This window comes from Emys orbicularis, chromosome 25, assembly GCF_028017835.1.
Source record: "Emys orbicularis isolate rEmyOrb1 chromosome 25, rEmyOrb1.hap1, whole genome shotgun sequence".
Taxonomy (NCBI): domain Eukaryota; kingdom Metazoa; phylum Chordata; order Testudines; family Emydidae; genus Emys; species Emys orbicularis.
This window is the reverse complement of record NC_088707.1, coordinates 12,608,793-12,621,003: the sequence shown is the minus strand read 5'-3', so window position 1 is coordinate 12,621,003 and position 12,211 is coordinate 12,608,793. Positions and strand designations below refer to the sequence as shown.

At 56.9% G+C, this 12,211-nt stretch overlaps 1 protein-coding gene across 1 annotated transcript in view; it reads left to right on the top strand.

The window, feature by feature from the left end:
- Positions 1 to 3,638: 3,638 nt before the first annotated feature.
- The window catches only part of LOC135894709 (alpha-2-macroglobulin-like protein 1), a 47,740-nt gene continuing 39,167 nt past the window's right edge, over positions 3,639 to 12,211 (top strand). Inside the window, exons 1-9 of the mRNA XM_065422847.1 lie at positions 3,639 to 3,709; positions 6,148 to 6,337; positions 6,783 to 6,945; positions 7,425 to 7,477; positions 8,650 to 8,670; positions 9,508 to 9,661; positions 10,455 to 10,539; positions 10,814 to 10,952; positions 12,088 to 12,202. Coding sequence (XP_065278919.1) covers positions 3,639 to 3,709; positions 6,148 to 6,337; positions 6,783 to 6,945; positions 7,425 to 7,477; positions 8,650 to 8,670; positions 9,508 to 9,661; positions 10,455 to 10,539; positions 10,814 to 10,952; positions 12,088 to 12,202 — 991 coding nt within the window. The remainder of the gene's footprint in view (positions 3,710 to 6,147; positions 6,338 to 6,782; positions 6,946 to 7,424; positions 7,478 to 8,649; positions 8,671 to 9,507; positions 9,662 to 10,454; positions 10,540 to 10,813; positions 10,953 to 12,087; positions 12,203 to 12,211) is intronic.

The window sequence follows — 12,211 nt, the reverse complement described above, 5'->3', positions numbered from 1 at the left end:
CTCCCTGATTGAACTAACCTCGTTATCTCCATACTGATTTATACCTGCCTCTGGAAATTTCCATTACTTGCATCTGAAGAAGTGAGGTTCTTACCCACGAAAGCTTATGCTCCAATACTTCTGTTAGTCTTAAAGGTGCCACAGGACCCTCTGTTGCTTTTTACAGATTCAGACTAACACGGCTACCCCGCTGATACTTGACATATTGTGTGCTTGCTCCCAGCTTCCCAAGTTATCCATAACTTATCAGTAACCTGCCCTCTTTGTTATTTATCACTCCCTCCATTTTTGTGTTGTCTGCAGTCTTTATCACTGATGATTTTAGGTTTTCTACCAGGTCATTGATAAAAATGTTAAATAGCACAGGGCCAAGAACTGATCCCCACGTGATCCCCTGGAAACTCATCCGATCAATGATGATTCCCCATTTACAGTTACATTTTGAGATCTATCAGTTAGTCAGTTTTAAATCGATTTCATGTGCTCCATGTTAATTTTATATCATTCTTGTTTTTCAATCAAAATGTCATGTGGTATCAAGTCAAACACCTTAAGGAAATCTCAGTACATTATATTAACACTATTACCTTTAGCTACCAAATTTATAATCTCATAAAAATATTAAATTAGTTTGACAAGATCTGTTTTCCATAAGTCCATGCTAAATGGCATTAATCATGAGAGTCTCTTCTAATTCTTTATTAACCAAATCCCGTATCAGCCACTCCATTATTGTGCTAGGGATCCATGTCACACTGACAGGCCTCTAATTACCCAGGTCATCTCATTTACCTTTTTAAAGTATTGGCACAACATTAGCTTTCTTCCAGTCTTCTGGAATTTCCCCAGTATGCAAGACATACTGAGAATCAACATTAAGGGTTCAGTGAGCTTCTCAGCCAGCTCTTTTAAAACTCTTAGCTATAAGATCTCTGGACCTGTTGATTTAAAAATGTCTGTCTTTAGTAACTTCTGTTTAACATTCTCCCCAGATACTAGTGGAATGTAATGAGTGTTCTCCCCTTCATATGATATGACAAATTCATCATTTTTTTCCCAAATGCAGAACAGAAATATTTATTGAACAGTTTTGCCTTTTCTGTATTCAGGAGTGGTGGATGCTCCCTAAAAGTGGGGGGCCCACCGGCACCGAATCATGGCCCCACACCTCCCCTTCCTCTTGAGATCCCACCCCCACACTGCCCCTTCTCCCTGAGGTCCTGTGCTCATACTGCCATTCCTCCCACCCCCGTGCCGGCTCTTCCCCCTAAGACCACACCTCTCCTCGCTCCTCTCTGATCCCTTCCCCCCTGTCGCTCACCCTTACGGACAGTAAAAAGTGGGAGGGCATAGCTCTCCTACTTTTAAAAGTGATGGGGCCATGGATCCCTGGACCCCCCCTTTTCTGGCACCCCTGTCTGCTTTATTATTGATAATTCTACCATTTCATCTAGCAATGGACCAATGCAATTGTTAGGGTTCATTTTATTCCTAATATACTTTAAAAATTCCTTCTCGTTGTCCTTACTGGCCATAGATTTCTTCATGTGTCACTTTGCTTCCCTTATTAATTTTCTACAGTTCCTAGCTTCTGATTTATATTCATTAATGTCAACTTCTGCTTTCTTCCCTTTGATATACATCATTTTAAAAAATATTGTATAGTTGCTTTCATGTGCCCTCTAAGACAGGTCAATTTTTTTAACCAGTATGGTCCCCTTCCTTGATTGTGGCTTTTGGGGCATCTAGTAAAGTGTTCTTAAACAATTCCCGATTATCCGTCACATTTTTCTGATTAAATTCTTCCTCCCAGCTGGCTTGGCTCATAATTGTTTTCAGTTTTGTGAAACAGGCCCTTTCAAAGCACCAAGTAGAAATATTACTGGTCTGGACTTTACTCTCTTGGCACATTGTAAATGTGATTAAGTAATGATCAGTTGTACCTAGGCTATCGTTCATTTTTAATTCTGTGTTGAGCACTGCTGGGGAAAGCTGAAGGTCGGCACCTGTGGCCAGAACCCACTTTAACGAACTTGTGAGCAGGGTTTGACTGAGTTCTCCCCTGAAAGCTTCCTGGGACGGGGAGAGACTTCAGGAGCAAACTGATTTTACGTAAACACACCTACTCTGCCCAGCTATCCAGCAGATAGAGCGGTGTCGCTCCAAGCAATCAACTCGGCTGGTGTTAGGTTAAAACTCGCATTAGTACTGACTGCAGCGGTGTGAAATGCTGTTATCAGAGTGTTGTCATTATTGTATGAATAAAGGGCAGGAGAACTGTGCTTAATGAGGGGGTCGCCCTCCGCTGAAAGGGCCTCGTTAAGCCAGGAGCTTGAATGCCAGACCCTGGAGAAAGTAAGAGGGGAGGGGACAGGTATCCCAGCCAGGAGATGTAAACTCTCCCTAAGGGTCCACAGTCTGGTTTCAGCTGTTCCTCCCACCCTTCAAAGACAGAGCTAAATAGGCTCCATTAAGAGCCTTTTGTTATGTTAAAGCGCTCAAATGAGAGCTGAAATCACTTGTCATGGGACAGCATTTCTGCCCAGCCTGCAAAGAGCTGAAACTCACTGACCAGAAGAGGTCACAGCAGACAGGCAGGTGACTGACAGTTGGCCGGGGAGCAGTGAGCCGGTGAATGAGCGGCCGGTGAGCGGAACGAGCAGCTGGCGAGGCGGCCAGCAAGCACAAGGGCTCAGATGGCAGAGCAAGCAAGGTGCCTTCTTCCCGGGGTGGGAGGTGAACTCACACAGCTGCACCTCTGAACCCTGGGTCCTCACTGACCCGGACAACCACTGTGAGTGGGGTGGGGTGAGGGAGCAGAGAGGGGCACAGAACAGGAGCTGTGGCTGTAGAACTCAGGAACATGAGGCAGAAGGCAGAAGACTCGGCCCCAGGGACTCTGGGCTGGGCGTCCTGCTCACAGTTCTATGTCTATGAATCCTGCTTGTGGCTTTTTCCCTAATTACTGTCAGGTGACTTCCCTCCTTATATTAAACGTTTCCTTTCTACACTCAGACTCTGTGCTTGCGAGTGGGGCAGTATTGCCTCCCAGAGGCACCCAGGGGTGGGGTGTAATTTTCCCAGGTTACTGGGTGGGGGCTCGAGCCGGTTCTGCGTTGTTTTGTTGAAAAGGAACCTCTAGATATTGAACCCGGCCCTGGTTCCTGCCGGCCCCACCTGGCAGAGGGGTTACAAACTCATTTCTCAGCAAGCTCCTCCCCCCTGCTCCTGCCAGGGCTTCCCCAGCATCCCGGCTACTGCACCACCACCGACCCCCAGAGGGGTCCCACCCCCTGCCGTGTAACCAATGCGAGGGGCCTCCTGGCTCCCCTGAGCCTTTGCCAGGCAGCATCCTCTGACTCAAGCTGCAACAACCTGTCAGAGCCTCGAATCCAGCAGCTGGGGGTGGAGGGTAAATATTGTCCTGGGTGCGTCCCCAGCCCCAGCCAGAGACCTGACACGTCCCTTGTTTACCCCAGATCAAAGCGAAGCTCCAGCTCCGGAGTCTGTATCAGGGCAGAGCAGGCTGGTCTCCAGCACAGAGCGGGGGAGAGAGGGAGGAAGAAGGACCCAGAGGGGGGTGACGTGTGTGTGTGTGTGTGTCCCCTTGTGCCTGCCCGTCTGCCTGCACCCCAGGAATGGGGGCCCCGGTAACCCCGACCTGCCTGCTGCTCCTCCTGCACCTCACAGCTGGGACGTCTGCAGAGCCGTAAGCCCTGTCCGTGTCTGTCTGTCTGTCCGCGTGGTGGATGCTGCGGGGGAGAGGGGGTTGGAAGCAGCCGAGGGCACTGATGAGGGGGCTGCTCGATCCGAAACTGAGGGGACAGGTCCGTTCTCCCCTGGGAGCTCAGTCCCTGACGCTGGGTCCCTCCTGGGCCCCCCTGGTCCTGCCCCTCCCAGCGGCGGGGGAGGGTGGCTCTGGTTAAGGCAGTGGTTTGGGGTGCAAGAGAGCTGGGTTCAGTGCCCGGTTCTGCTACAGACACCCTGTGCGCCCCCGGCCAGACACCGACCCTCTGAGCCTCAGCTCCCCTGTACCATGGGGTGATGATCCTCTGTGGCTGCCTGCTCCCATCAGCCTCTCACCTCCTCGGGCCATGACCTGTCTCTGCCTATTGGTCTGTCCAGTCCCAGCACAGGGTGACCAGGCTGGGCTGGGCCTCTAGGCACCAGTGAAATAGAACAGTAATTACTGATGAACCCAGTGCGTTAAAGGAACGTCTCAGCCAGAACCTGGGAGTGCCCCGAAGGTGCAAACGCCAAAGGGTTCCTGCGAGAGCGGGCGGAGGCCCCGGGGTGCAGACTGGGCTGGGGGTGGGGGTGGGGCTGTATCTAAGCCAGTTACTGGCCGCAAAGGGCTCAGGTGCTCAGTACAGCCCCAGACTAACCAGCCTCCTGTAGGACTCATGAATGAAATTGTTTTTAATTGTTTACTTTATTAATGAAATTTCATAAGTAAAGTTTTATAAATGAAACAATATTTATTCATAAAACCGGTTACCCCAATAACTGGCTAATTAACAGTTAAGATGCTTGTTAAGAGCCATAGCTGTTCAGTCAGCTGCCTTTGTAAGTTTCACTATCAATCCAATTCCTGCTTAAATCACTGAGGCTAGGTCTACACTGCAGCGGGGGTCCGACCTAAGATACGCAACTTCAGCTACGTGAATACCGTAGCTGAAGTTGCGTATTTTAGGTCGGCTTACCTAGCGGTGAGGACGCGGGAAAGTCGACCGCTGCCGCGCTGCCGCCGCCTCCGCTGCCGCCTCCTGCCGAGGTGGATTTCCGGAGTCGACGGCAGAGCGATCAGGGATCGATTTTACCGCGTCTTCACTAGACGCGGTAAGTCGATCCCCGAAAAACCGATTGCTACCCGCCGGATCGGCGGGTAGTGAAGACAAAGCCTGAGACTTGCACTGTTTCAGTACTGTAATTTCTGTTCACCATTTATTACACTTGCCTACAGTGTAACTTCTGTTCACTGTTTGCCATCCATTATACTTGTCTATATTGTAACTTCTGTTCACTGTTTGCCATATTGTAATTCAAACCCCATTTTAAAACGCTTACTCCATTTTGTAAGGGCTTGCTGCAACCTTCATTTTTGCAAACCCTGCTGTAATCTTATTAGTTTAGTTTAGATGTGTGAATGAGGTATGTATGGATGATGGAATCAACCTCCAGCCCCAGCCTGTCCTGATTAAATAGAGTTCAAACACCAACGGCTGAAGATGCAGACAAGAGCCCTAACAAAGTAAGAAGAGTCCACCCTAAAAAGAAACGGTACAATAGAAGGAAGATTAAAGCCCGGTCCCAGGCTGAAAGTCATGTCTGCAATTGACGGGTGATCAATCACCACACCCAGAGGCAGCGTGACACAGCAAGACCTATAGACTCTGGATTCAAACTAAAGCCTACAAAAAGGATGGGTGAGATGGAAAACTTTGGAGGAGGGTAACATTCTGCTGCCAACATGGAAGGGCATCGGTGCATTCCCAACAGAGACCCAGCTCATCCTTGTGCCCGGGTTTCCTGGCCAGTTACCGCCACAAGCTACGAACCCAAGCTGCAAACTCAAGCCACAGACTCAAGCAGGACTGGTAACTATGCAGCAGCTGCAGAACATCTAATGGATGTGTGTGTGTGTGTGTGTGTAGGTATTAGGTATAATGTGTGTGTATAAGGATTAAGATATTAGTTATTGGTCATAAATCAAATTGTTATCATAATAAATGTGGCATCTTTATCTTGTCCCCTTTAATAAGATCCTGCTAGTTTTAATTGGTATAACACTTCCCCCGTTGTGCACAGGGGTCTCTGCTCACTCTCAGCACCAGTAGCTGCCCCCTTCTGGACAGACCGAGCAGCCGAGAGGCTGGGGATGGAGGGGGACTGAGCCCCTCTCTGCGCCCCCGGGGCCCCTCCAGCTCCGCGGGAGGCCGGCTGGGGTGGGGGATGTAGCGGGGGAGCCTTGCCCTGCCCCTGCCCTGTGGTTAGAGAAAAAAATCAGCCTCCAGCGCCGTCGACCCAGCTCTGTCCCAGCAGGAGGGACACTCAGAAATCGGGAGTCACCCCCGGTCCTGGGGGAGGCTCTGGGCTGTCCCCTCCCATCCCCCTCCTCCACTGCCCACGGTGCTTTCCCCTCCTCAGGCACTATGTGGTGGTGAGCCCAGCCGTGTTCTACCACCCGCACACGGGGACGGTGTCAGTTCATCTCAGCGACCTCAACGAGACCGTCCGGGTGAGCGTCCGGCTGGAGAGGGGGGATGGGCTCAGCGCTATCACCCTGCTGGAGAGAGAGGTCCAGGAGCCCCGTCTGCACGAGAACGTGCGCTTCCAGGTGAGCCCCCGACTGCAACCATCAGCACGGCCCCAGGCACTGGCCATGGGCACGGAGCCCGTCAGCCCCGGGTCTGCAGCCCCAGCCCAGCCTCAGGCCCCGGGCACAGCAGGGCTCAGGGGACTGGCCATGGGCACGGAGCTGGTCACTCAATGGGCAGCTGTAGCCACAGAACTCGAGCCCATCCCTCAGCAGCGACAGGCAGGGGGGAGCGGGGATGGGGTGGTGGTACAGAGAGCACCCTGGCTTCCAACTCCATCGAGCGCCCCAGGTTCATGCTCCCTCCCATTCAGGGCCCCCAGGCTGGGGAGGGGGGTTCCTGTGTTTTGGGGGGGGCTGGAACAGGGACTCACAAACACCACTGCCCCCCCATGCGATAGCGGGTCTGCACCACAATCGGCCGGTTACCGGCCGCTGTGGCCTTGCTGGGGGTTCCCGTGTGCAGGTTCCAGCCCCGTCCGGGGGGCAGCAGGAAGTGGCAGAGCTGCACGTCTCGATCCGGGGAGATGCCCTGCAGTTCTCTGAGCGGAAGAAAGTGCTGCTGCAGGCGCTGCAGCCCGGGACCTTTGTGCAGACGGACAAGGCCGTCTACAAGCCGGGACAGACAGGTGAGAGGGCAGGAGCTACTGGAGGGAGTTTCCTGGGGCCCCAGGCACTTGGGACGGACTCCTGGGCTCTGGGGATGGGCTGGGGGCCTAGCGAGGGATTCAGGACTCTCACTTCTAGGCCCCTGTCTGCACCCGGCCCCAGGGGAGAAGAGGCCCAAAGCCTGAGGCCTGTTTGGGGGCCTGTATGGAACCAAGTGGGGGTCTCAGCCCGTCCTTGGTGATGGCACAGACACTGCAGGGGGCACCAATCGGCCTCCCCGGGCAGCCTGCAGCCACGCAGGGCAGGGCCGTGGCTCATTGGCAGAGGGCAGCGGGGGGAAGCTGGCGCTGCGCTGCCCGGGCTGGGCCCATTCTGCGGATTCACAGAGGCCGTCAGTGCCCAGGACATCCGGCTGGGACCTTCCCCAGCTGGGAATTCACTCAGACAAACCAAGCCGGGGCTGATTCCCGCCTCTGCCTCTGCCTCTGCTCCTTTCCAGTGAAGTTTCGAATCATCAGTTTGGACAAAGACTTCATTCCCAGTACCCGGAAGGTGAGAGCTGGGGGTGGGGGCAGGGGGGCAGGTAACAGGGCCCTGGTGCACTGGACATGTTAGGTTTGTCTACACCAGGCAGGCCATTCATCCGGTTTGAAATCGGACAGTCCTCTTCATGGGTGGTTTGCCCCCGTCCAGTACATGCTTGTGTCTGGTATTGGGTGGGGGGCGCCATTTGGAAGAGCGCACTGCTCCACCCCTGCTGGCGTGAACTCACACACACCGAGTGTGCGAGGTCACACCAGAGGGGACAGGCCCACACCTAGGGTGACCAGATGTCCCGATTTTATAGGGACAGTTCCGATTTTGGGGTCTTTTTCTTATATAGGCTCCTATTACCCCCCACTCCCTGTCCCGATTTTTCACATTTGCTGTCTGGTCACCCTACCCACACCAGTCCTGGAAATCCCGGGATCTCCGGTATTCTGGGAATGCCTCAGCCGCCCCCCGGGTCTTCACTGCAGGGGGCGAGTCTCCCAGGGCAGGTTAACAGACTTGCAGTAGCAGGGCTTGTGCTGGCCTGCTGAAAACAGCCGTGTGGAGCAGCCCCCTGGTCTACAGACCTAGTGCCTTGGGCAGTGGCCTCTGTTGGTTGCAGTCTCTTTACTGCGCAGAGAGGGTTGATTGCACATTGTATGGAGCTGGAATGAGGGCACTGGGCACCCACTGGCTTTAGTGCAGTCTGTGATTGGCTGTGGATGCCAGCCCCCTCCCCCCCCCCCCTGGGATGACAGTCATTAGCAGCTTTCAGCCTAACCGTGCTGTGTGCTCTGAGTGAGGTGGCAGAATCGGGCCCAGTGTGGAAATACAGATTGACAGCTCCCCTCCCAGCCACCTCGCCCAGGCACTGGCTGCAATGCAGACCCCCGGCCCTTAGACTGCCCCTTGGCAGAGACCCCAGCATCTCGCCCTGCTCCTCCACGCACAGACCAGCCACCCACTGCCCCATATCCGCCAACATGGGGGGGGGGCATGGGAGGTGTGAGGGCTCCAGCCTCATGGGCTCCCCTTCCTGTCCCTGCTCTCTCAGTCACCCCCGCTGCTGTCCGCATGATCCCCCAAGGCCCCAGAGACACCCCGGCCCTGGGGAGGTCACAGGCAGACCCGTGGGCAGTGGGGGGTGTTTCCCGTCCCTCTAACCAGCCATCTCCTGTCTGTTTGCTTTGCAGCTGCCCCTGGTGACCGTGCAGGTCAGTCTGTGCCTCTCCAGCCTCCTCCTCCTCCTGTCTGGCTCATCCGAGGGCCCCCGGGGGTGTTCAGTCGTAGGGATCCCAGAGGAGTCTGGGCTGTGACCACAGTGTCCAGCAATCCAGCCCTAGACCCCTCTGCCCTGCTGTGCGGGTGCAAAGGGTCCCAGAGCACAGGGCATTTCTGGGCAGGGCCACATGGGGGCAGCGAGGGGACATTTGTGCCATCTGGGTACGTCCTCCCCACCCCGAGTTTGCAGCGTCTGGGGCTGTCTGTCCGGGAGGCAGGTGGGTTTGGGCCTGGCTGGGATCCCTGCCTGAGTCGCTCACCCTGAAAGTTCCCAGCCCCCGAACTCTGGGTCAGGCAGTGACTTGATACGGCCAGTGGGGAACTCAGAGGGGAGCTCCCTTGGGAGCCTGAATAGGGGAAGGGAAGGGGAGGAGGGAGGGTCTCTGGGAGCTGCAGGGGCAGAGGGGAGGTGTGGAGGTTTGGGGAGGCTGCGTGGGGGGAGGGGAACAGGGAACATACCCACAGAGGCCTAGCACTGAGATGGGAACAGTCCCTATGGCGAGTTCCCTGGGCTTTGTCCAGTCTGGAGATGGGGTGTCCCTCGGCAGCCTGTTCCCCCCAGGGGTGGTGCCCTCTGGTCAGGGCTGAGGGGCGCTGGCAGGGGCCCCTTACCCAGCGGCTGCCCGGCGGTGCCTGCTCCAGGCTAAGGAGGAGGATTTGAGCCCCCGGCCGTCGATCCAGCCCCCGTCGGCAGCACGAGGCACTCGGGGGCTGCTGGGGACGAGCTGTGTGTTGGGGCAGCAGCTGAGCAGGCCGTGTCCGTGTGCCAGGATCCCAGCGGGAACCGCATCGCCCAGTGGCGAGATGTGACTCCGCAGCAGGGCATCATGGATCTGTCCCTCCCGCTCTCTGCAGAGCCAGCCCTGGGGACGTACGCCATCGAGGCGCAGGGGACGAGGCACTCGTTCAGCGTGGAGGAATACGGTGCGCAGCGGGGCCCAGGTCAGCAACTGAGGCCGCGGCTCCGGCACGTCGGGCAGGAGGGGGTTTCCTGAGTCTCCTTGGGGCGCGATGTCTGTGCGTCCAACATCATGAGTCAAAACCATGGCTGTTTCATGTTTTTGGTCTGACTCTGGATTTCTGCAGCCCTCCCACCCGCCTCCGCCCTGTGTCTGTGGGAGGTGATGGGGGCAGTTACTGTGTCACTAAAGTTATCGCAGGAGCAGATCCCGGCTCCTGCTGCTGGAGCTCGCTGGCTGCCAGATGAGACGGAGTTTCCAGCTTCTCACCAACCCGCCAGCATCTAACTCTATCCCCCCAGCCCCACCTCAGCACTCACCCACATCGGCCCTGTGCCCACTAGCCCCACCTCTGCCCAGCCCAGCACCCACCCACATCTGCCCTGTGCCCCCCAGCCCCACCTGTGCACCTTCCGGGAGTGGTGTGGAGCCACAGCACGCAGGGAGCCTGCCTTAGCCCCGCTGCCCCGCCGACCGGACTTTTAACAGCCTGGTCTGTGGTGTGAACCGGAGCCGCCAGGTTCCCTTTTCGACCGGGCATTCCAGTCGAAAACCAGACACCTGGCAACCCTACTGCTGCAGCCTGCAGCCTCTTCCCAACCCTGCTCCATTTCCGGGCCCTTCCCCTTCCCAGCCCGGCCGGCAGGTTGGTGGGGGGCTGCAAGACCCGGGGAGAAGCTCCAAGGCTGAGGATCGCAATTAAACGCCCGAGACGGGGCTGCGGGTCGGTTTCACCCCGTCCCTCTCTGCCTCCCCAGTGCTGCCCAAGTTCAAAGTGACCCTGGAGCTGCCCCCCATGATGACGGTGCTGGATGAGACGCTCCTGCTGCGGGTGTGCGGCCGGTGAGTGTGAAAGCAGCCCTGCTGGGATGATAAAGGGGGGGCTGGTACCGCCCTGGACCTGACTCCCCTCCCCCGCCCCCCAGGCCAGGATCTGACCTGCCCCTTCCCTGCCTGCGCCCCCCTCTGCCCCATGCTCATGGTCAGGCAGGGGTCCCTGGGGCTCTCACTCCCAGTCACATGACCAGCCCCACCCCAGCAGGAACCCGCCCCCCATGGGCAGGGGCGTTGGCCTCCTTCCCTCCCACTTACCCTCTCCCTCTCCTCTGATAAACAGATACACCTCCGGGAAGCCTGTCCTGGGGAGGGTCCAGGCCAGCCTGTGTTGGGAGAAACAACCAACATATCTCTGGTCCCCGTATGGTTATTATCAGGAGTCAGCAACCATGTCTCTGTGCAAGGAGCTTACTGGCCAGGTGAGTGTGACGGGGGGGGGGGGCGGGGGGGGGGGGGAGGTACATGACATGCTGCTGGAGGAGGCTCCTCTCCATGTTTTTCTTACACTGGCCAGAGGGGGCGCTGTGATCTGCCATGATGAGGTTGGTGACATTAGTGTAAAGCTGGTGTAAGTGCAGGCAAATCAGGCCCTGGATCCATCCGGGTCCCCATCTGGCAGGCTGGGGGTGGGGACTGGCAGCTGTGTAGCTGGGCTTAGGGACTTATACGCCCCCCCCCCCCTTCCCCACAATATCTCAGTGCCTCACTGATCCTCCTAGCCCCCGGGAGGCGGGGCAGGCTCCTGTCCCCGTTGTACAGATGGGGAACTGAGGCACGGAGATGCTTAGGGTCCGTCTGCGCAGCAAAAGCCCTGCTGCAGCGTCTCCGAGCCCAGCTCTGCTGCCTGGGGCTTGCGCCGCGGGGCTAAAGGAACAGTGTAGACGCTCGGCTGGAGCCTGGGCTCCGAGACCCTCCCCCCTCCCCGGGTCTAGCGCCTGGACCCGACTGTCGACCTGCTGGTTTTAGCCCCGCAGCACAAGCGGGGTCAGCAGGGCTGGGCTCTGAGTCTCGCGGCCGCAGGGTGTTTCTGCTGGAGCCGTACTCAGAGGGACTTGCCGGCAGCCTCTGGCAGAGCAGGGACTTGCCCCCAGGTCTCTCCAGACCTAGGCTAGTGCCCCAGGTTACGGGGCCGCCCTTCCTCATCAGCAGCTCTGATTAGGCGGGGGCAATGGAACGATACAGATCTCCCCGAATGCTCTCAGTCCCTGGGGGGCTAGGGGGGCGATTGGAATTAGCCAGCGTTACCACAACGATGGGGGACAAGCACCAGGGGATCTGTGATGGGAACGGGTGGCCAGGGCCTGTTTTACGTCTCATCCCCACCACAGCAGCTCCAGCTGCACAGCGCCCCCTAGCGCCACGGTGGGATACCAGTGTCAGGGCTGAATCCAAGGTGAGAGCGCCCCCTGCTGCTGACTTCAGCCCCCAGGTTTTCTTTGAGTGTCTCCCGGCCCAGCACTAACCAGGCCAAACCCGATTAGAGACCTGCTGAGCTGACATCTGCGGGGCCTGGTGCAGAGCTGCTGCTAACGGGCTGTGATTCTCTCCCTCCAGACTAAGAGCAATGGCTGCTTTTCCAGAAAGGTGGAGATGGCTCGCGTAGTGCCGACCGACTCTGGCTACGGGATGAGCCTCCAGGCCAAGGCGTCTCTCGTGGAGGAGGGGACAGGTGGGTCTG